Source organism: Cynocephalus volans, chromosome 1 (assembly GCF_027409185.1).
Source record: "Cynocephalus volans isolate mCynVol1 chromosome 1, mCynVol1.pri, whole genome shotgun sequence".
NCBI classification, from domain to species: Eukaryota; Metazoa; Chordata; class Mammalia; order Dermoptera; family Cynocephalidae; genus Cynocephalus; species Cynocephalus volans.
The window spans coordinates 298,901,861-298,927,470 of NC_084460.1; the positions used below are offsets into that span (position 1 = coordinate 298,901,861).

General features: G+C 38.8%; 1 protein-coding gene across 1 annotated transcript; it reads left to right on the forward strand.

Moving 5' to 3' along the window:
- The first annotated feature begins 271 nt into the window (after positions 1-271).
- COPS8 (COP9 signalosome subunit 8) lies at positions 272-12,810 on the forward strand. The gene is made up of 8 exons (XM_063108018.1): positions 272-411; positions 1,432-1,502; positions 2,922-2,970; positions 4,162-4,294; positions 8,488-8,595; positions 9,915-9,977; positions 10,940-10,987; positions 11,764-12,810. Exons 1-8 carry the CDS (start codon positions 334-336, stop codon positions 11,841-11,843), a joined length of 630 nt encoding a protein of 209 aa, XP_062964088.1. The 5' UTR covers positions 272-333; the 3' UTR covers positions 11,844-12,810.
- Positions 12,811-25,610: the final 12,800 nt, after the last annotated feature.

Below are 25,610 nucleotides of genomic sequence, written 5' to 3' on the forward strand. Positions count from 1 at the left end.
ATGTCCTACTGCGCTTGCACAGCAACTTGTGTTCTTGAAAATGCATTATTTTTCTGTGCACTGGGGACCTTCAGAAGGAGCTGTCAAATACGCACGAAACTGGCCTCACGCAGCTACTGCAGCTTCCTGCCAGACCGGGCAGGTCCTCCAGAGCACCGAGACGGCCAGCCAGAGCGCCAGCGACGCCCTCCGTGCCGCAGCCGCCGCCGGCGCGCCTGCGCACAGACCCTCGTCGGCGGCGCCGATTCTGTGCGTCATCGCGGGCGCGACGCCCCGAGGGACGGTCGGGGGACTGGCTGGCTGCGAGGTGCTGCGGCGAGACCGGCCGGGAAGATGCCAGTGGCCGTGATGGCGGAAAGTGCCTTCAGTTTCAAAAAGTTGCTGGATCAGTGCGAGAACCAAGAGCTCGAGGTAGCCATTTGCGTCGCCCTGGGAGAAACTGCGGGGTCGCCCCTGGCCCGGGGACGCCACCGGTTTCCAGGGTAACGGGACCTGGGGCCCGCTGGGTTGGGTCGCGCGCGCCGCACGGGAGCTGGACGCCTGGAGCCCGGGCCGCCGCGGCCTGCTCCGACGGCGGAGGGTCCCGGCCCGCCCTCCCCGAAATCACTGGCGGGGTTTGTTATTTGACTTGAGCGTGTGAGCCCGAAGAAGCCTGTGCATCTTTGCTCCAGCACCGCCAATATGCTTCTCCTGTCAATTAGACTAGACGGCTTTCCTTCCCACGGTCAGGGTGGCAGGGGGCGGGAAGGTGGGTCTTATCACAGACCTTTGTGCAGGCACACACCCATACACACAGAGAACGAGAAAATGTAACCATGGCAACCTTTTCTTAACTCAGCTTTTCTTAGTCTTGTAATATTATCAAGCTTGTCATTTTGTCATTTTCTTGGAAAGGCACTTAAAAAGCATTTATAACGTTAGTATCAAAAGCTCATTAACTAAAGGAAACAACAGATAGAGGAAGCGGGTCACTTAGTAGATGTTTTCTGAGTGAATTTTAATTGAATGAGGAGAGAAATGTCTTTGTAACTCAGCTGTGGAGTTTTTCTGTACCTCACTCATTTTCTTAGCTATTCAGCATGTTTGGTATAATGGGAAGAATCATAATGCTTTAGGAATCTGTTGAAGGTATTTGTTTCTCATAATAGTAAGATAATTTAATTGAGAATTTGAGAACTGGGAAAGGGACTCCATTTAAATATTCTGGTATGTGTAAAGAAACTGATGCCCAAAGGGAGATGAATCCCAGCTGATGATAGATCTAAACTCACTACTCTGAATGTTAGTGTTTGCTGCTTCTGTAAGCTCTTTCTGCATCTGTAACACTATAAGACAGGCTAACCTTTTAGATTAGCATTAATGAAATATTATTTTTTTAAGTGAAAGGATAAGAATAAATGAGGTTTTTCTCTTTCACTTTTGGCCTTCTAGGCTCCTGGAGGAATTGCTACGCCCCCAGTGTATGGTCAACTTCTAGCGTTGTATTTGCTCCATAATGATATGTAAGTACCTTTTACATAAAACTAAGAGCTGCAGGTTTCTTAAGGTTATACATAAATTATTCTGCATTGAAATAGCACCACTAAAACTTAGGCACAATGAGCTGTATCTTTTATTGTAATATCAATCACATCTCTTTCCTGTTGAATCATAACAGTGAATTATGATTCGGATGTTAATTTAAAATACAGTAGCTTTACATATACATTCTAAAAAAACCTTCAATTTATTATGAGAAATTACAGTGTCAGTAAATTACTTTCATTGACCTTTTTCTTTTTTGTCTTTTTTAAAAACTTTCTTATGGGGCCGGCCCGTGGCTCACTTGGTAGAGTGTGGTGCTGATAACACCAAGGCCATGGGTTCAGATCCCATATAGGGATGGCCGGTTAGCTCACTAGGTGAGCGTGGTGCTGACAACATCAAGTCAAGGGTTAAGATCCCCTTACCAGTCATCTTTAAAAAAAAAAAAACTTTCTTATGACTTCCATTTACTTAACTTTAAATATAATCAATAGACCAAAAGAAGCTTAAAGGGAAGTTTGAGAGAGCCCAGAATGAGAATTCATTACCAACATGTACCAGATTTCTTAGAAGTTTTAAAATGATTCCTAATTCATGTTTGTTAGGAAAAGTCAGCAGCAAAACTGTGCAAAAGAATAGGAATCTCCTGTAGTTCTATTACCCGTTCCTGGTAAAATTTTGTTTTAAATTCTTCCAAACCCTTTCTTCCATATCTTCTCAAAAACTAAACTGAGATTTTTATTATACATATATAAATGTTTTAATTTTTGTAATTTCATCATCATATGTTTGTTATAGTTCACGCTTACAAACCCTTAAGAACTCCTGCCTTGAAGTTTTGGAGGCCTTGTACCCACTGGTGGGCGGGGTCATAATGAGAAGATCATTGTGTACCATCCTTACTATCAGGGAGTGCCAGAGCCTTGAAAGCACATAAATTTGTTTCTTTTTATATCTGAATAAGTTATTTGGGCAGTTCTATATAAGTCTTTGTGTTTTTAGTGTGCTGTTGTTGCCTTAATTTAGGATCTGAATCATTAATAAAAAAAAAAATTCACTAAGATTGCAAAATATTACTTTGATCAAAATATTTCATGCCTTTTGGTCTGGAAAACCACTCTTTTCTGCAGAACAAATTCAAATAAAACTAAATTTTACTCTGTATTATATAGTGGGTTTTTTGTTTTTGTTTTTTTTAGGAGGCTGGCTGGTACAGGGATCCAAACCCTTGACTTTGGTGTTACAAGGTAGCACTCTAAGTGAGCTAACCAGCCAGCCCTATGTAGAGTATTTTAAAGTGTACTGCTATATGTTTGCATTGAGACCTAGTAATTTCAAACATTTACTGAGATGATTTTTTTTAATTGATGATTATTCTTTGTGGTGGTGTAAATCAGGAATAATGCAAGATATCTTTGGAAAAGAATACCTCCTGCTATAAAATCTGTAAGTATTCTTTTAATACATTTACTGCTTTAATATAGTAATGACATTCACTTACATGGCAACCTCTTAAAAGTTTCTGTTTTCTTTTCCATGTCACAGAAATAGTCATTACAGTAGTATTAAAGTTTAAAAATAGATCTTCAAATTCCTTTAGTCTGAAGTTTGAATTTCTTTGGGATGGTATAGAAATGTGTGCTCAGCTCCTACAGTCAGGTTTCTCGAGACGTTTTTAAAAAGTGCAGCTTCACCAGTTACACAGCTGAACTAGTGTAGGTGATGGAGGGTGGTGGCAATGCCGCGGTGGTGGGCGTTTTCATCCGATTAATGCAGTTTCCTGTAAAGGTACTTATTTTGAAACTGGTGTTCTTTACAAGAATATTCTAAAAATGCTTATTTACAGCATTATTATTATTTTTGCTAATTAGGATTTTAGATTTCTTATTTTGGTTGGGAGATTAAATGAAATAACCAGTAAATGTTTCTTCAAAGTGGAATGAATTGAGTTTTTAATTTCAAGTGATTCACCGTGTTTACCGTGTGAAGTGAATTTTTAAACATTCTCAGAATATTAACAAGAATTCACCTAAAGTCTTGTTCATTGTTGATATTAAGCAGGAGATCCTTTCCTAGACATTCTGTTAAGTAAGATTAGAATGTTCCTCAGCTTCTTTGGTTAAAGAACTATGAATTATACCCATAGTTTCAATAATAGTAGAAACTCTAACATTCGAGAGATGGTATATGACATCTTAGATTGATAGTCTATATTATTAACCGTATTACTGTTACCTTTGTGCTAAATATATATATATATATATATATATATATAATGTAAATTTGAAACATAAATATAACATCTTCAAAAACAGCAATGCTTAAGGCAATTAGTCTCCAGGCTTAATTCTGAAATATTTTTGATCTACTTTCTCATACCTTAATTTGCTATTGTAATAAATATTTATATCAAATGTACAAATAAATTTGACATTGCTGTTCAGTGTTTAAAACCTTTTCGATAGTGATTGGAGTGAAAAAGTAATTGGATCTCTTAAAAGAAATGTTGGATTATGTTTTTAATGATACAGCTAGCAAGTTTTAATGATTCATTTCTGGTATTTTGTTTTAAGATACATACAGTCATTGGTAAATTTGCAGAGTAAATACCCTCAAAGGCAGTAATATTTATTGCAGGCAAATTCTGAACTTGGGGGAATTTGGTCAGTAGGACAAAGAATCTGGCAGAGAGATTTCCCTGGGATTTATACAACCATCAATGCTCACCAGTGGTCTGAGACGGTCCAGCCAATCATGGAAGCATTGAGAGGTAATGTGTTTTTGTGTTTAAAATTAAATTAGACTAGACCTGTTCCCTAAGTGCTGCAATGTCGAAGTCAGTCAGTGGTTTGTTAATAGTAGATATTTTGTGATAGGTGAATGGGGCACTTTTCAGAATTCTTTTTTTAGATTTGTTCTAATCATGCTTCTTTGTTTTATGTTGCTTGAGACTGTATTCGCAGCTAGGGGCTTCATTGTCTCCTAACTTAATTCTAGACTGAAATTGGTCTTGTCAGTGAAAGGGTTTTTTGTTTTGTTTTGGTTTGGTTTTTTTGCTGTTAAAATGAAATCTTGTAGTTCAAGGTATGGGCTGGCAAAGATTTTTTTAAATCCATGTATTTGAAAATAGAGATTGTGCTTTGGATTTTGTCAGCATTGACCTTTGATAAGTATCTCCAGCTTCTGGATTTTATAACTAATCCATTCAATATGTAGATGCTCAAATGTGTTTTTAATTGCTTTGAATGATTACAAACCTGGTGTGACATAGCACTGATCCCACAGTAAAATCTTGTCACCGACTTCTCCCTATTCTTCCACCTGTCATTTGTGTACACTCTTCCTGGTTCATTCTTTTATAAACTCATATAGTGATCTTTTTTTGATGTTACACTCTTATTTCTTATTGTTACCCTATCTCTGTAGTCAATACCTGCCTTCACTGTATACCTTCGTGCTCTGGAGGAGCCAGTGAGCAGGAATTTTTTAATATTTACTCATCAGCTTTACAGGGTAGCAGATGGTAAAGGTTGTTATCAAGATGTGCATAATTGCTTTTGAAATAGTAAAACTATATCACCATAAAACAAAACAGTGTAAATGGCAAAACAGAAAGCGACTGGTTTAAGTGTGAATAAAATGAGCGACGTGAGGGCAGGAAGGTGGGTGGGGAGGGAGGGCGTGGGATAAAGCTGCACAGGTGTGCAAGGGGCAGTTCTGGAAGTTAGCATGGGAAACACTGTTGGCTTAACTTCCTCATATCAGCGCTGACGAATTAGTAGCATAGTGGACTTTCATAGTATCTAGTTCAGCCTTCTGATTGTAGTGACAAAGACACAGGCCCTGTGCCTTTTCCCAGTGTTACGTAGCAGGTTCATTGGCAGGGCTAGGCTCAGGGCTCCTTGTTCATCCAGCACGTGTTCGTGTGTGCCTTCCCATTATATTCCTTCCCCAGTGCCTCCTCTCACTGTGGATTCTCCACGAGATTGAGGATTCCTTGAAAGCAGTCCAGCAGACCCATGAAAGGCTGTATAGTGAGACATGTGGGAGTGTGGACTCTGGAGCCCAGCTTCCAGAGTTCACATCCTGGTGCTGTCACTTACTGGGGGTGACTCCTTAGTGCCTCGTTTTCCTCATTTGTAAAATGGGATTAGAAATAGTGCTATCTTCAGGTTGCTGTAAATGAGTTAACATGGATAAGCACGCACTGTGTTCTACAGCACTCTTCTGTTCACCAACAATATTCATAAATACATCCTGAGACTTTTTCAAATCCCCAAATTCATGAAAGGTACTGTGTTTTCCTCCATAAAATGTAGCCTGGTGAGGGTAGTCTTGTAGCAGATTTTAATTACTGCTGAACTGAATACTGCAGATTTTTTCCCATTCTGTTTTGAATTAGTTGCAGTCCTATTACAAAACTGAAAGCGGCTGAAGTGAAGAGAGGCTAGTGAAAGAACCATTTTCACAGGAAACCAGCAAGGGCTGGCGAAGCACTCAGGACTGGCTGCTGGCAGTAGCCACTCTCACCTGAGGCCTGAAGGGGCAAGGCAAGGGACCAGCATTACCGGAGCAATGGACAGGGGGCTGTCCCCCAGGAGCTGTGGGTACAGAAGGTCAGCTGGAGCAGGCATGGAGGGGCAGAGGAAATAAATTGCCTGACCTTTCCTCCTGGCTTCTGACCTCCTGATAGAGTCCTCATTTGCCAAGCGAGGGAACTCAGGTGCTACAGATATGGCTGCCAGTCTCCCTGGCACACAGCACAGCCAGGAAGAGCAAAATTGGAGTGGAAAGGGTGGGACAATGACTCACCTCTCCCCTCTGTCTCCAGCACTGGTAATGGGCAGTATCTGTACGCGAGAGTAACTTGAGTATTTGCTGAACAACTGAATTAGCATTCTGTAGGGTCTCTGTTTTCACCAAGAATGTGTCCTGTGATAAATTGCCACAGATATTAGGTGCTTGTTCAATTTATTCCACCTTCCAGCTTGTCATTATAAAATGTGCCCTCGTGAGGTTACAAATTTCACAGCCCTGGAGGGTCACGTAGGGACTAGTCAGAGTGGAGATGTTGGAGTCCATTGTGCCGAGTGGTTACAAGCAGCCTGAACGCTGCGGCTCTCACCGGCTTGGGAGCACTCAGCCTTCGCTTTTGACTCCTTTGTCAGCCTGCTTCTGCCTCCCCCGGCCTGGTCTTCGTTGTCCAGTCACACATCTTTTTGCTCCTCCCTTCTGCTCACCTCGTCCATTCACATTCTATTCCCCACTCTAAAGATCTGACCAGAGTATTTGAACTCAAGTCAATGTTTTTAAAACATGATAGACTTACCAGACGAGTATAGTTTTATGGTGCACGCTTTTGTTTTTCTAAGGAGACAAAAAAAGGTATGTTCCTTTTCCATGGTTGCCTCAGTTTTTTTTTCCATTGAATGTCCGTAGCCTTCAATAGGAAAAAGTTTCTTTATCTGTAAGATGTTTTAAAAGGCCGTTTAAGTTAGGTCGTTTGCTAGAGGTTGGTAGGGAAGGAAGGAGTTGAGTGTAAAGACACGCGGGAGAACAAATACTGGCTTATGAAAGTTGGAGCTGGTGTCGGGCTCAGGAGGAAGTGAAGGCGTGTGGCTGAGTGTCAGCAATTCATAAGGAATATGGAAAGACAAAGCCTAAGACGGGTCCTGCCATATTTTGGTCCTAGTGATACTGTTAACAAGCCTGTGTTCAGCACATACTTCACTGGAGATGCAGGCACTTTGGGGGATATAGATATTAAAGATAGCCCTTCTTGTTGAGAAGTTTGGAATATAATTGAGAAGATGGGGGTGGGGATGGCATGGGTGGAACAGTGTATACCATAGGTGGTAAAAGATTACTTGTTAAATTAGAGGTGTAAACAGTCATGACGTGAGTTTACAGAAGGGCAGAGATTGTAATGAAGTCCAGTGATACATGTGGGAAGAGTTTATAAACAGATCTAGGAATATAACAGAGAGGAGGGCATTTCAGGCTATGGAACAGCATAAAGCAAAAGCCGGGGCGTGAGAAGGTGGAGGCATTGTCTGAGTGCCACCGGGCTGGTTTAGAACAAAGGGTGTTTGGGGCAGTTGGTGTAGTTGTTGACAATGTCCAGGAAGAGAGGGATTTTCAGTATATTATGGGGTTTGTTTTATTTATATACATTTGCCTAGTAAATATGGAAAGTAAAATCCAGAATATTTCCTAAGTATGTTGACAGCTGGTTGGAGGAGCCCCGTGTTACTGAAAGTGTACTCGACTGGCAGACAGACAAGCTGGTTTCCACAGAGTTCACCTGTGTCTCATCCCGGAGTTTAATGTGGACGTGTAAACGTGGGAAAAATCCCAAATACCACTTCCAGGGAAGAGTTTTTGTTGATGGATTGTTTGGCAGCCCTTTCTTGTTAGACTCATTCCGGGCTGGGATCTAGGAGTTTGAACCTGAACAAAGTCAGGAGTTTGATGCAGATTTGAAAGTTAGGAAGTATGCTCTAGTGATAAGGTTTGTTCTGCAAACCTTATTCTTAGAGACCCTCCTGAGAAGGACAACTAATTACATATAAAGGTTTTCTGCTCCATTTGTTCCATGGTTTGTAAATGAAATAAAAGAAAAAAAATTGCATCCCAAATACATAATATATTTAAATTAAATTTTCTTGGAGTTTGAGTCTTGTGTATATTAACTTTTTTCTATATTTGTAATTTTCATTGTCATCTGAGAGAGAATTTTTCATCTAAGAGAGTGTAAGAAATGTATTTGTTTATTCCTCAGTATCTGAGCTCTTCTTACATGCTAGGCACATATATATCTGTATCTGTGGGCACAGAAATCTTTAGGTTAATCTGATCTTGATTATAAAAATTGGACAAGGACAGTAGTGTAATTTAACTATGTGTTTTAAAAATGTCTGTGCTTTTGGTTCACTCTCTGCCAACCCTCCACTCTCACAACAGAGGCGACGAGGAGACGAGCCTTTGCCCTGGTCTCTCAAGCATACACCTCAATAATCGCCGATGACTTTGCAGCCTTTGTTGGACTTCCTGTAGAAGAGGCTGTGAAAGGTAATTTTGGCTTTTTACTTAAAAGGAAAATGGAAAATAGAAGTGTGAATTACACGTTCACAATCCCTTCTTTGAAACCCTTGGAACAAGAATATGTTTTTGGAATTTAGGTGGTTTGATTTTAGAAAGTAATATGAAACATGTTGCACAGTGCCCCCAGCAGGGTTTTGTACAGCAGGCACCCAGTGATCAAGCACGTTAATAGTCCTGCAGCAAGCAAATATGTGAATATCCACACAGTTGGTTAAGAAAATAAGTCTTAATTAACCAAATTGCTCCCATTTAGAAATCCTTATTTTACTCTTACTTGGTAAGGGCAATCTCATCCTCACACTCCTTTTCAGCCCATTTTTCCTGCTATTTCTCACCCACGCCCTTGGTGCTTGCTCCCCGCTGTCATCCACTGGTCTGCAAACGTGCTTTTGCATTTTCATTTCTCAGAGGATGCCCACACTAATGCCTGCCTTTTATAGATTGCTGTAGAATATCGAATACACCTAGTTGCATCATTTTATGGTAATTGACATTTTTTATTCTCTAACTAAAATATGAGCTCCATCAAGTACCACATCTTATTCTGAAATTTCCAGGGCCTAGCACATTTCTAGACACATAGAGGACAGGTTAATGAAAGCTCTTATATTAAATCATACTGTTACTTACCCATACATTCATTTGTTTTGGCTCTTCTCTTAAAATTGACCCATAATTTATTACCTAATAATACTCTAGAGCCCACTCGTAGCTGACTGCCTGAATCCTGGTATCATCCTATCTCCCATATGACCTAGGACAAATCACTTGAATTCCCGAAACTTCATTTTTCACACCTGTTAAATGATGGTTATATATTCTACTTCATAGAGTTGTGACAGTTACATAAAATGATCTCTATAAAAACACCTACCATGGTACCTGTTGCTAAACCTTCTGTATATATAAGCTGTTGTTTTTATCATCACAATAATCTTTTTAATCACTGATATGATGGTTACAAAAGTTACCATGTAAGTTTTCCTAATGTCTGTTTTTAATAACATTGATTAGATTAATGCTATAATATATACTTTATAGAAAACTAGCCACCTGTTAGTGGTTACAACAGCCTGATAGAGTAAAAGGAAGCTTTGATACATGTTGCAGAAATATTTAAAAGATAAGTTTACATGCTCGCTATAGTGTACCTTCTAGTAAAAATACACATGACAGGTTAAACTAAACATGTCCAGTCTTCCATATAGGTAGTGTCAGGACAGACTGTGGGTCGTGTTGGGTGTTTTCACTATGTCTTCACCTGTGTGTGAAATATACGCTTCTAGGTATATTGGAACACGGATGGCAAGCCGACTCCACCACCAGGATGGTTCTGCCCAGAAAGCCAGGTAGGTGGAGCTCTTCACCTGTTTGTGCAGCATTGAACTCAGATTTTCAGGCCTTGAAACTGAATAATTTAATATAAAACTCTGCTATACTAACACAATGGAAGTAATTTACATTTTAAACATAAATATAAAATGGTAGGCACTTAGGGTAGAAAGGATCATAAAGGTCACCTAGCTTTACTTTAACTTTTAAAAATGTATTCTTTATATAAAAGACTTTTATGTAGATGTTTCATGGTCCTTATTACAACTTAATTTTTACTAAATATTAATTGTCCATCCTTTTATTTATGGAGCCATTTCTAACTATGCTTATCCTTAGTATCTAAACTGTCACTTTTAAAAAAAAAAAGGTTAAAACTCAGTTGTTCCCCTTTTCTCCTTTTACTTGAGTCATACAGACTCTTCTCCTGTGACTTTCATCTGCACAAAGTTAACTTCACTCGCCTTCCTTTTAAGGCCTTACATCCTGTGCCCTGTCCTCACTGTCTTCATTGGAATTCCTACCTCTCAGTCTTGCTCTCTGAAGTGAGCCATGCTACTCCTCCTCTCTTCTTCCTGCTTACCAGGAGTGTTCTTTTTTGCCACGTCTTTAGGGCCGGGCTTAATGCCCACTTTCATAAATACTTCTGCACCTACATCAACGCAAATTTCCTTTCACCTACTCTGGATTCCTAGTGTTTAGACATTGTTGAACACACAGCAGAGTATTGCACTAGTGTCAGTGTGCTCAGCCAGCCATGTGAGCGTACGAAGAGTGGTAAGACATGGCCCCCACCAATCTAGATGGTGAGTAAATATTAATATAATAAAGACTAATGAATAAAGTATAATTGCTGTCCTTGTTTGAGAATTGAAGGCCGTAAATGCATATTGTTTTTAAAATGGCATGTTCTGTGAAAGTTCTTTATGAGACTTCTGTAAATTGGGCTGTAAATTTTTTTTTTTTTTTTTTAATTTAGTTGCAGGGGCCCTGGATGTTTCTTTTAACAGGTTTATTCCCTTATCAGGTATGTATTTTTATATGCTTATTTAAAAATGTTTTATTGATCCTAATTTATTTTTTATGGTTTTATATATTTTTTTCTTAGTTCTCAGCTTATAAATAGATTAAATTCTGTAAATTCATAGTAATACATGTGATTACAAGAGTGAAACTGTGGGCCGCCGCCCCCCCCCCCCCCCCAGCTTACCTTGAGGCAGTGGCACCCTCTGGCCCAGCCGCCAAGCCTCCTTACTGTCGTGTCGGGAAGCGCTGACTAAGCGTCTCACCAGCATTTGTATTCAGAAAGCATCCCCAGGCTGACATGTGGTAACTTGAATGTGAACATGTAAACTCCTTGAAGAGGAGTTTTTGTGGGTTTTGTTGTGGTTCACTGACAATATTCTCCTATAGCAGTGGCTGGCACAGGGGTGATCCTTGAAGGAGATGTGGCATGGATAGGGACCTTTCCAAGAAGAGCTTGATCTCTTAAAAGAGATGTTGTATGTTAAACATGTTTTTAGCCTTCATGTAAAATACCTGAATACCAGCAACAGCAGCAGCAGTGCCAAACGTGCCTTTGCTCTCAGCTGGGGAAACTGTACTGATAAGAGTTGAGACTTGTTGGCTTGCTTTTCAAAAATGTCCAGGCCCCTAAGAGATATGATCTTGTCCAAAATCAGGGCAAATCTAAGAAAGTTTTCTTACTGTTAAGATTAATGGCATTGGTGAGGGTGGGTGGCAGGCTAAAGCTTTGTTACACTGGTATCTAACAGGAAGTGCATTTCTCTCTTTAACTTACAGAACCTGCGCCAGTTCCCCCAATCCCCAATGAACAGCAGTTAGCCAGACTGACTGACTATGTGGCTTTCCTTGAAAACTGATTTCTCATTCTGTGTTCAGGATCCCACCATCGGAATCCTGTATACTGACAAATATAGATACGTAAAATTTTTATTTTCAATTTATTGGATGGATTAAGCACCTCAGCATTCATTAGTGAGTATGTGGTAAAATAACGTATATAATATAAAGCATATTATATATATTTTGTCCTTAAACATTATGCTGAGTAGTTGTTGAAATAATTCTCATTTTGTGCAAAATTTAATAATCTGGATGGAGCCCGTTAGTATTGGGCAGTTAGTTTATATTCGCTAGTGACTCAGAACGTAAGCTCCCCTGCTTCGTGTGGAACAGTGGTTGTCAGCCATCCTTCCCTGCCCCAGCACACACCACATCCCATCTGCACCAGTGGTTGATAGTTGTAGTGATTCATTGGAGGGTGAAGGAGGACTTACTGCGATTGTGATGCACCCTCTTTGCGGAACATGCTCTCTTTTCTCCCCACCTCCTGAGAATCACACTGTGGAACGCAGAAGCATAGCTGAGAAACAAGTAGACCGTTCCTTTAGTAAACCAGTTAGTGAACTTTAGATGTTTTATGATAGCGTGAGTACATCCATTGCTGGCAGTGGAGGGCTTGCCATGGAAATGCAACTTATTTAAGACATTCATGAGAAGTATTAAGTTGTAATGTCTCCTTTCAGAAGAAGGGAAAAGTTAATGTGGAATGCATTGTATGGGAAAAGAAGCCATTGACATAAGTGATACACTTTGTACAACTATCCTGCAGCCTGTTGGTTGCTTTTTTGTCCCTTGATTCAAGTTCTACCTTTTGAGAAGTACCGAACAAGTGACAGCCCTCTGAATATTTGAAGTTGTTTATTGTATCTTCAGGTTAAAACACTCTTTAGTTCATTTATTCTTCATTTGTTCAATAAATATTTAATTGAATTATTCAACTGTTTTATCTAAGGTAGTTTCTAGAAATTTCACTATCTTGGTCTTTCTGTGGACATATTCTAGTTTGTCATTGTTTCTCAAAATATAAATTTCTTAATTAAATAGAATTGAATAGAATAGAAATGACCTATATAGTGAATCTGTATAATGATAATTACATAAATTTCATGTTTTCACTCATTTCAGATATGTTTTAGTGGCTATTCCAACTTTCCTTAACATATATGGAAATACCTTTTAAGTTTCAATTTTATTTAACCGTGGTAGGTAAGTCATATTGTTAAAACTCCTGGTTTTTACACATGAGGAAATGGAAATTCAGGAAGTCAGAGGATCTATAGCAAGAGAGTGATAATGCCAGTTTTTCCAGGGATTAAATCAAATCGCATGCATGGGCCTTACTTTTAATAGCAGATTGGAATCGACCCAAGAGTTCATTAGTCGGTGCTTGGTTGAATAAACGGTAGTGTACAGTGTAGACTATGCAGCTGTAACAGGAATGAGAGACACCTCTACGCACTGAAGTAGAATAATCTCCAGAGTGAAATCATACGAAATATAGGGAGTTTATACTGTTACGTTGAGGGTTACAAAGGAAGAATGAGTACAGTTGTGTATACATACATATTTGCTTATATTCAAAAAGAAACAATTGAAGGATAAAACAAAAACAAAAATGGTTCTCTAAAGAGGAAGGAGAGGACAGTTAACTAGTACGAAGAAAAAGTAGTTACTCAAGTGACTCAAACACAGTATTTGATTCTACATTGTCAGTAGGATATACACTAAGAACCAAAAAACTTAGACCACTGAATTTCATTGCTAATTTCACAAACCTGATATCTTCATCATTATTAAAAGTATATCATAGAATAAAATTAGTAATTATATAACATTGTTAGAACCAGCAATCTTAAATTTGACTTGGAAACCTCATATGATTTTTCATTCTTTCTAAATAGTGAATATTTTTTCCTCTGTTCAATTGAAAAGGCCCAGCTAGAGTAATTATAATCCAGTAACAATATTTCCACTAGTACCCCAATCGTGGTCTCTCAATTCCATGTTCAACTGGAAGTAATAAGAGCTTATTTGCAAAATAGTTAATGCTAGGTCTAGAGCAATAATGTACAAGTTGATAACTGGTGTACAAAATGTCCCAGGTTCAAGGAAGTTTTCAAAGACTCGGGGTTCTGTCAGAAGGCTATAGAAGCCAACTCAAGGGGGCTCCCACTGGCCAAAATGAGACAATTTGAGCACAAAAAATATGTATATGTGTATATATGTCTTATATTCACCCATACATGTATATGTATATATTTTTAACCCTAAGTTCATACTGAATAACTTCATCACTGTGTAAGAAAGGTAGGATAAGTGCTTGATTCCACTTCTGCCTACTTTATCAGTTTTCAGGGGAGGAATTGATGGCCTAGCAATCTCCAGAGCAACCAAATTGAATCTGTAAGGTAGATGGTGCAAACTTCATTATGGAAGAATTCCACCTAATAAATGAAGATAGAATTAGAAACTCAGTACTTTTCAGCCCATAGTGAAATAAGGGGTCTTAAAAATAAGTATCAGTGGCTGCCAAGACCACAGGATGAGAAAATGAGATGAGCATAAAGTATGTCCAACATACCTATCAGCCCACCTTTGTGCTGTAGCTACTTCTGAGATAACCAGCTACATGCAGGTACAGCCTGACAGCACCCTGCTTTAGATTTATTGAGCGTCTCTACCGTTTTCTCTGTGGTTTACCCTGGCACTGACACTAGGATGGGTAAAAGGGAGCTCTTGGGCAGCTCTTCAGCAGTTGGAGGCATGACATGGTGAATAAACATTCCCTTCCTTGTCTTGGGGCAGACAGTTCTAGATGTGTTGTATACCTGGTTCCTGAAAAAGGGCCCCGACAAGATCGAGCTGTGGTTTCCCATGGTAACTAGCTCTACAGTGCAACCTTAGAGTGTTTTTCCTCCTTCCTTGTTTCACTCTCTCCAGTTCCCCTTCTCTTGTGCCCTGGGATCAAGAGAATGATCTGTCCTCATGTACTCCTTGTCTCAGGTTCTGTCTTTGGGAGAATGGGCCCAGAACCCAGTTCAACAGAGGAAAATCTATAATGCATGGATCAGGCTGAAAGCACCCGAATTGACTCATTCTTATCACAGGCAGTAGACAGGCAAGCCTGATGTGATGAGATAGTAAACATGCAGCATCAGCCATCAAGCTTCACTGCCCAAAAAATGTGTATGTGCATGAATCTACCCAAAACATTGGATCTGACTGCCAGTTTACATGAAGTGTGGGAATTAGTGGAGCAAGTTAAACACCCCACTAAGGAACAATCAGCCAGTTGTAGAATTTGGAGAATTTAACAGGACAAATTTGTGAGTTTCCTTCAAAAATAAATGACAGAAAGCAGACTGGTGGAGATTGTGACAAATACAAAGATTTCTGCTCTTGGTTTGAAGTACTTTGAGACTGCCTCACAATTGTGCCAAGAACTACAAAAGATGCATACATACAATATTTTTTTAAGGCACCAATCAGCTCCTGAAACAATGAGGAATGGAGGAGCTAAGATTAGAGGAGAGAGCTACAGAGAAGTCATATGCAGCAACTATTCTCAGGGGCCATTTGCAGATTCCATGCACAGCAATATCCAGGCTTTGCCCGGGCAGGGTTCCACTGCTGGGAAATGTAGTAACCTGCAGAAATCAGGCACTTTCACAGGACTGGAGTGATAAAAATGGGGACTTGAGAGGGCTAAACCACACACTGCGTATCCTTCAAGACGTGGTATACTTTTAAGGTGCTTGGGATAAGAGGACAAAAAGTCAAGACAAAAACATTTGAGAAACAGCTCAGTGTTTGTGCAGTCTTGCTGTGCTAGGGATCCTTAATCACAAGGCCCAGGGGTTCAGGGATGCCTGTAAGTATAAACCAGAGGTAAGACATTACTAAAACTGCAACTGGAAAACAGGCCAATATAAGATATTCAAACTGAAGCACAAAGAAAACAGTGGAATTTAACTGGAAAGAGTGTTAGAGACACGTGCACAGCAAGGAGAGCTACCGTGCAGGTAGTTGGAATTCAAGGAGGAGAGAAAAAATAGAGCTGAAAAATAAGTACTTGGAAGGACTGGCTCAGGATTATCTGAAACATGAAAGAAATCAAGCCACAGATTCAGAAAGCTCAGAAAACCCCACAGAGGATAAATGCAAAGCAAACCACACCCTGACACACAGTAAAACTACTGAAAACCACAGACAATATATTAAAAGTATAGGGGAGAGTGGGAGGGAGGGCGGGGCGGGGTGCATTATCTGCAAAGAAGCAGCAATAAAATCAGACAGTGAATTGGCACTTTTAAAGTGTTGAAAGGAAAAAAAATCCTAACTCTTCTATTCAAAAGAGAGACACTTATTCTTCCTGTGTTGTTAAATTTGAAAGTTAGAAAAAGACATACCAATGCAAATACTAACCAAAAGAAAACTGGTGCAGCTTTGGTAATATCAGATAAAGTGACTTCAATGCAAGAAGCTTTGTTAGAGATAGGAAAGGATTTTTAGTGAAAAAGAGGTTGTGTTAGTTTTCTATTGCTGCTGTAACAAATTCCCACAAACTTCATGGCTTAAAACAACATGGATGTACAAGGGTACTTCAAAAAGTTTGTGGGAAAATAGAATTGAAAGATAATACGAAACTTTCCATAAACTTTGAAGTACCCTCGTATTATCTTACAGTTCTGCATTTAGAAATCCAAAATGGATCTCCTGGCTAACATCAGTGTGTCCCCAGGGCCACATCTCTTTCTGGAGACTAGGGGACAAGCTGTCTCCTTGCCTTGTCCAGTTTCTAGAGGCCACACACATTCCTTGGCTTATGGCCCTTTTTCTCCACTTTCAAAGCCAGCAAGCAACACTGGGCTGAGTTCTTTTCACACTGCCCTCTCTGGTTCTCTTTTCTATTTCCCTTTTTCATGTTTACGGAGCCCTGTGATTACATTGGGCCCTCTTGGAAATCCAGGATAATGACCCTACTTTAAGGTAAACTGATTAGCAATCTAATTCTGTCTGCTATTTTAATTTCCCTTTCCCATGTAACCTAACATATTGACCGGTTCCAGGGATTGGCATATGAACATGGGGGGGTTGGGGGGGCATTATTCTTACTACAGAGATCAGTCCAACAGGCATATATAGCAGTTTTAAATCTATGTTCAAAATACAATCAAATAAGAACTAAAAGGAGAAAAGAGTCATCTATAATCATATTAGAAGATATACCTCTCAGTAGCTGATGGCATGAACAGACAATATCAGCAAGAACAGAGAAGAGGTGACATACTTGATCTAGTTGTACATCAAACACTGTACCCAACAAAGACAAAATATATATTCTTTTTATGCTGGATAAACCATTTACCAAAATTGAGCACATACTGGGTTGTAAAGTTCTAACACATAATGAAGGATATGAGTCACAATGAGTGTATTCTATGAAAAAAGTGGAATTTAGAAATCAAAACAGATTACTAGGAAATCTCCAACTGCTTAGAAATTATGCAGTAATACTTCTAAATTACCTATGGGTCAAAAAAGAAAACCAGAAAATATTTTTATCTTAATGAATGTGGTACATAATAAAACTTAAGGAAATCAGCCAAAAGTATGATTGGTCATAAATGTATAGACTTCAAAACAATTAGAAATGAAAAAGCTGAAAATCAGTGGTCTAAACTTCTGTCTCAGACAGCTAAAAACAAGCTGCCAATCAAGTACAAATTAAGTAGAAGGGAAACATAATAAAGACTAGTAAACAATGAAATAGTAAAGAAATACAGTAGAAATAAATCTGTAAAACCAAAAGTTGAGGCTTTGAATAAATATTCAAAATCGATAAATCCCTAGCAAGATTAATAAAAAAAAAAAGGTGAAAACAAGCGATACACACCTGAAGTGAAAAAGCAAAAAAAGTTGATAATAGAACGTTGTGAATAATTTTATGCCAACAAATGTAAAAATTAAGTTTAAAAATTCTTTGAAAAATGCAATTTACCAAAATTAAAACAAAAAAATAAATCTGAGTACTTGTATCTGTTAAAGAGAGTGACACAGTTATCTCTGCACAAAGCACCAAGCCCATTTAGGTTCGCTGATAAATTTATCCATGCATTTAAGAAAGAAAATAATTTTACACAAATTCTTCCAAAAATAGAATACAGAACAATTGCCAGCTCATTTAACGAGGCCACAACATTACAAGAAAATTACAGACCAGTACACTCATGAACAGCTAAATCTGCACACACAACTGGCTTCCCGGATAATGCAATACTCTGAAGGTACATTTCAAAATTTAGCATTCCACACCTAAACTCAATGCTCAAAAACAAAAATTTATTAGCGTGAATGAGGAAAATGTTATCTATAACCAGGAGAAAAATCAGTTATTAGAAAAAGAAATGAATTAGCAAACAAAGATGTAAAATAGGTGTGATAAATACACTTAAAATGCTCAGAGATGTGAAGGAAAGCATAGACACAATGAGAGAAGTGGAAGAGATGTAAAAGACTGAAATGGAACTTTTATAGATGAAAAATACAAGTTCAAAAATGAAAATTTTGCTGGATTGTATTAACGTTAGAAGACACTGCAGAAGATGACAGTAAATTATAAGGTATAAAATGTATCCAAAAAAAGAATTAAAAATAGCTTCAGGGACTCATAGAATAATATCAAGAAGTCAAATATAAGTGTGATTGGAATTCCCAGATGATGTGAATAAAAGCAGTTTGAAGAAATAGCCAGAAAGTCTTCAAATTTGATGAAAGTGTGTAAACCCACAGATCCAAGAAGCTCAAGCAGCCCTGACCGGGATAAATACACACAGACACAGACACACGCCCCTACAGAATTACATTGTGCAATTGCTGAATAAGTGATAAAAAGTGTGGTTTTTGTTTGTTTATTTTTGTTTTAATTTTAAGCAGCCGGGCATGTGGGCATAGCTTAGGGTAGGAGGAGACACATAAGAAGAAGAAAGATAAAAATTTACAGATATTGAAACTGCAAGCAATAAGATAATGGAATGACATCTTTAAAGATCTGAAAGAACTGTCAAACTAGAATTCTAAATCCAGTAAAAATGTTCTTAAAAATTAAGGTCAAAAGAAAAAATAAAACTTGTTTAGACAAACAAAAGCTTATAGAGTTCATCACCAGGAGACCTGCACTGAAATAAATGTTAAAGGAAGTTTTTCCAGCTGAAAGAAAATAATATCAGATCTAAATTTAGATCTACACAGTGGAATAAAGAACACCAGGAATGATAAATATGTGGGTAAATACAAAAGTCTTTATTTTAAATTGCTTTAAAAGATAGCTTTTTAAAGCAAAAATATCTTGTAGGATTTTAACATGTACAAGTAAAGAGTATGACAATAGTGCTAAGAATTGGAGGGGAAAATGAATATATGCTTTTACAAGGGTCTTTATATAGTAAGTGGTAAAATATATTAAATTATGGTAAGTAGAAGATTCATATAGTAAAGCCTAGAGCAGCAGTGTCATTGGCTAAATTTAATTAATGAAAATTAAAATTTAGTTTCTAAGTTGCACTCCATACATATCAAATGCTCAACAACCACATGGGACTACCATATTTGACAGCACTAATATATAGGACATTCATCACTGCAGAAATTTCTGTTGGACACTGCTGCTCTAGAGTAACCACTAATAAAGGAAATGGTGGTATAACAAGTCAGTAGTGGACATAAGAGGAAATAATAATTTTAAAAACATTCAAAACAAGTCAGGAGGGCTGGCCAGTTGGCTCAGTTGTTTAGAGCGTGGTGTTGATAACACCAAGGTCCAGGGTTCAGACCCCCTTACCAGCCAGCCACCAAAAAAACAAAAAAAAAACAAAAAAGTCATGAAATCAGGGGAAATGCAATGGAAAACAGATGGTACAAACAGAAAACAAATAGCATGATGATAGATTTAAATGTAGTCATATGAATAATCACAAACACTCCAATAAAATAAACAGATTGTGACATTGGATAAAAATGCAAGACTCAATTATATTCTGTGTACAAGAAACTTTATAGTTAAAAAAACAGATTAAAGGTAAAAGAAAGGAAATTATATGTCATACAAATGCTAAACAAAAAAACCTAGAGTGGCTATATTAATATCACATGAAATAGATTTTAGAGCAAGGAATATTACTAGGGATGAAGATGGACCTTTCAAAGTGATAAAGTGATCTTTTCATCAGATAGACATAACAGTGCTGCATGTATAGCATCGAATAACAGCTTCAAAAATACAAGGGGCCAAAAATGATAAGACTGCAAAGAGAAATAGACAAATCCACAATTATAATTGAAGATTTCAACTCTTCTTTCTCTGTAATTAATAGATCGTTAGACAAAAAATATACAAGAACACAGAGACTTGCACTATCACTGTGTAGACCTAATTGATAATCATAGAACACTTCACCCAACAACCACAAAATATACCCTGAACAAGATAAACCTGGGCCACAAAGCAAGTCTCAATACTTTTAAAAGGCACATTATGTATTCTCTGACCATAACAGGATTAAATTAGAAATCAATAGCAAAATATATGGAAAATCTCCAAATATTCAGTAACTTTAAAGTGTACTTCTAAGTTATTCATGGGTCAAAGAAGAAATTAGAAACTAGAAAATATTTTGAAATTAATGAAAATCAAAATAGACATGAAATTTGTGGGATTAAATTGAAGCCCTACGTAGAGGGAAATTCATGTTTGTAAATGCTTATATTATTTTAAAAATCTGAAATCAGTTATCTAAGCTTCCACTTTAGGAACTTAGGAAAAGAAGAGCAAATTAAACCCCCAGATTAATAGAAGAAAAATAAAAACAGAAATAAATGAAATAGAAACCATACAAACAGTAGAGAAAATCAATTAAACCAAAAGCTGTTTTTAAAAAAGGATATGGAGGGCCGAGCCCATGGCGCACTCGGGAGAGTGCGGCGCTGGGAGCGCAGCGACGCTCCCGCCGCGCGTTCGGATCCTATATAGGAATGATCGGTGCACTCACTGGCTGAGAGCCGGTCATGAAAAAGACAAAAAAAAAAAAAAAAAAAAAAAAAAAAGGATATGGAGCTCCTTGGAGAAATGACTGATTTCAGGTCTGGAACGAGAGAACATCTTGGAACATCTCATGCCAGAAAGTAAGGAGGAGGTCAAAGAATTAGGAGATATGCCAAAAGGACACCAGAGCCAGCTTAAAAGGGGCTCTCTCTGGCCAAATCAAAGACAGTTTGAGCATCAAAATAAATGATAGTTAAGGATTATAACCTATTGAATTAAATAAGAATCCATGATTCCACACTGATATAAACAAACAAATACAGAGGGACGACAATAGCTCCAGCTAACTGATGTAGAGTGAATGGACTTAGAATATCATCGTTGGGGAATCCTCATGATGGTAACTGGTACAGGCGAGGATCATTAGTGGGTGCTGAAGTCGTGGGTGAAAGCACGGGATTTAAGAATATTTACAGACCCGGCTATCTTCCCACAAGTATCCTCCAAAGGGAAATGCCTAACATTTTAGTGAATGAACCCGACAGCACCTCAAGCAAGGCAGCTTTCCTAGTAATGAGTCACATAGACACCATGTGCTTCCTGCCGCAAAACAATGACAAGAACACCTCAGTTCTGTGGTGCTTGTGTCCAAAATGTAAATCCTGAATCTAATAATGAAAAGCATCAGACAAACCCAAAATGGGGGACATTTTACAAAATAATTGGCCTGCATTCTTCGGGAATGTCAGTTTCATGGGAAGTAAAGATTGAAAACTTCCAGATGAAAGGAAATTAAAGAGGCACAGCAATAGGATGTAAGGCTGTAAAGCAGGTGATTGGACACTGGTGACGTCTGAACACCCTCTGTAAGTTACGCCAGGAGTTGGCCACCTATAGCCTGTGGGACAAAACCAGGCCAATGTTCATATTTGCAAGCAAAGTTTTATTAGAACAGAACCACACCAATTTATTTATGAATTGTCTGTAGCTGTTTTCACACTATAACAGCAGAGTTGAGCAGCTCTGACGAAAACCGTATGTCCTGCAAAGGCTGAAATATCATCTGGCCCTATAAGGAGAAAGTTTTCTAACCATTGTATTTAGATCATTTTGTATCAATATTAAGTTTCCTGATTTTGTTGATTTTACTGTGGTTATGAAAGAAAATGTTCTTTTTATAAAAATAAACTTATTTGGAAAATTAAAAAATACATATGTATAATTTTTATATATGTTTATGTATATGTTTGATATATAGGTCAGTAAAAAATATTAGAGCTAATTTTATAAGATTTCATGAGTGCAAACACTGAATTCTCATAATTGTTTGGCCTCCAGATTGTTAATAAAATGCTGTACATTCATTACATATAGTGATACTTGAAAAAGTCTCCCAAAGATTCTGATAACCCTACACCTGACCAAGAATTACTTACAGCCATATGGAAACAAATTGCCTCCAAACCTATAAACTATTATTCTCCAATATGTTAATCCTAAATCTTTGAAATGTTCAGAAAGGGGGAAAGATACATATTAATTTTAGAATTTAAGTTAAATGTGCATGTTAAAATATAGTGTTAACATCTATTTCTGCTAATATAGTTAACTAAATGTCTGGAGAATCTTTCCAGTCTAGAACAATTAAAATGTTATTTAGAGTATTAAAATTATTTTTTAATGTGCACTGGTGAGCTGACATTGGTGAAAAAAGAGGGACATCCTGAAAGGCCAGAAACAGCACTACTCCAGCCCTGGAGCCTGCATTTGTTCTGGGGGTACCTGCCCATCTCGATGGCTAGAACCTGAGTCATTTGGGGCCACTGATGAGAAGGAGGAAGAGACAACACCTGACGTTTGATAAGTTGGATAAGACCCGTCAACTCCCATTTACTAGGACATCTTAACCCCCTCAAAGGGCGAGCCAGAGGACCATCCCCCCCTCCCACAGAGGGAGCTGTTGCTGCTTCAGGGGAGCCACTCACAAGTAATGGGGGGGTGAGGCACAAGTCTGTCTTCAGAGGTTTGGCAGAAGCAAAAGCAAATATCTGGGGGATTATATTTAGCTCAAGTCCTAACTTGCCACAGATCAGGCTCTGAGAAAGAGGAGTTCACAATCAAAAACTAAAAGGTGCACAGTGAGTAAGACACTATGAGCAAGAATCAGCATAACTAAAAACTAGAGAATTAAAGCCTCAAAGTCATTAGGTATCAAAATTATAAAATGAACGTGTGTAACATGGTTAAGTATGTTTAATGTTTAAAGATATTTTAAATACATTTTATTTTACTAAATTGTTTAAATTTATGTATTGTAGTGGGTTGAGTTATGTCCCCCAAAACTCACTGAAGCTTGAATAGTGTCCCCCAAGTTTTATGTATTAGAAACTTAGCCCCCACTGTGACTGTTAAGAGGGTGGGAACTCCTATGATGGTAACTGAAAGGTGGAGCCTTGAAGAGGTGATTGGATTGTAGGACTTTGTAGTAGTGAATGGGTTAAAACTGGTGGTCGGGGGCGAGGTTCTGAGGACTTTAGAAGCAGAGGGAGCAGCAGACTCTCCTCTGCTTCCACCATCTTGCAATATTAGACCCCCGGGTCACTGTTGCCACCACCAGATGGACCTTGGACTTCCTAGCCTCAGAAACTGTAAGCAGTAAATTTTGTTTTTCTTTATAAATCACTCAGTTTCAGACATTTTGTTATAAGCAACAGAAATGGACTGATACATGTATCAAATATGTTTTTTAAAAATATATGTAAAATTGTGATACTTTGAATTGTGATATATTTGGTCTTTATCCAGGTTCCTGTCCCTTTCCTGGCGTACAACTCTGAAAATCTTTGGAATGTCCAGATTGCTGTCTTTTTGTACGCTAGTGAGTTGACTGATGGCTGGCAGCCCCTAGGTAGCTTCAGGGTGGGGGCTGGTTACAGGAAAGACCAAGGTGAGATTAGGGGGTTGGGACTTTCAGCCCCATGCCCCAACCTCTGGGGAGGGGAAAGAGGCTAAAGGTAATTTGGTCACCGATGGCCAGTGCTTTGATCAATCATGCCTATGTAATGAAGCTTGCATAAAAACCTAAAAGGACTGGATTTGGGGAGCTCCCAGATAGCTGAACACGTGCAGGTTCCGGGAGGGTGGCACCCCAGGGAGGGCATGGAAGCTCTGTGCCCCTCCCCCCATACCTCATCCTACGTCTCTTCATCTGTATCATTTGTAACATCCTTAATAATACATGAGTAAATGTATGGTAAGTGTTTCCCTGAGTTCTGTGAGCCGCTCAGCAAATCAATCGATCCCGAGGAGGTTGTTACGGGAACCCCGATTTATAGCTGGGAACTGAGCCCTCACCCTGTGAGATATGACGCTATCTCCAAGTAGATGGTGTCAGAATAGCTTTGAATCAGAGGACACCCAGCTGGTGTCCACTGCAGAGTTGTTTGTGGCTTAGTGTGTGGGGAGAAACACCACACATCTGGTGTGAGAAGCGTGTTTGGAGAGTGTAGTGAGAGCAACTGAGTGCGTTTCTCCTCTCAGAGATCAAGGTATTGAAAGTATGAAGAATGAACAAGAGACATCAAAAAATACCTGACATATATGAAAAAGAACTAACTAGAATTTTTCAAAAAGAAAAATATAATAAAAATTAAAATCCCAGTGGGTGGGCTATAAGTAGTTATTGTCAGATTAAAAGGCTGTGGGTACACCAGCCACTCATTGCTCTATAAAAATAATACATTTGATGGCAGATCCAAGCAGGTATGAGAGGCAGAGGTAAGTTACGCAAACAGGTGACCCAGACAAACATCTGTAGCTCCTGCCTCTGTTGCGCCACCTCTCCCTTGACTCCGCCGTACCATGGGGGATTTCGTCCAACTAACTGATGAAGGCAGCAGAAGTCCAGGCCTGGCTCACAGGCAGGCCAGCTGGTGTTGGTACAAGCCAAGGCCCTGCTGCCATACTTCAGACCCACACGATGGGGGCCGTAACAGGCAGCAGTGAGAGGAGATACTCCGAAAGTCAGATTTTGCAGCATTTGGCCATTCACTTTATTTTATTTTTTTTTATTTTTTTTTTTTTTAAATTTTATTTTGTCGATATACATTGTAGCTGATTAATGCTCCCCATCACCAAAACCTCCCTCCCTTCTCCCTCCCCCCTCCCCCCCAACAATGTCCTTTCTGTTTGCTTGTTGTATCAACTTCAAATAATTGTGGTTGTTATATCTTCTTCCCCCCCCCCCCGGTTTGTGTGTGTGTGTGTGTATGTGTGTGTGTGAATTTATATATTAATTTTTAGCTCCCACCAATAAGTGAGAACATGTGGTATTTCTCTTTCTGTGCCTGACTTGTTTCACTTAATATAATTCTCTCGAGGTCCATCCATGTTGTTGCAAATGGCAGTATTTCATTCGTTTTTATAGCTGAGTAGTATTCCATTGTGTAGATGTACCACATTTTCCGTATCCACTCATCTGATGATGGGCATTTGGGCTGGTTCCAACTCTTGGCTATTGTAAAGAGTGCTGCGATGAACATTGGGGAACAGGTATACCTTCGACTTGATGATTTCCATTCCTCTGGGTATATTCCCAACAGTGGGATGGCTGGGTCGTATGGTAGATCTATTTGCAATTGTTTAAGGAATCTCCATACCATTTTCCATAGAGGCTGCACCATTTTGCAGTCCCACCAACAATGTATGAGAGTTCCTTTTTCTCCGCAGCCTCGCCAGCATTTAT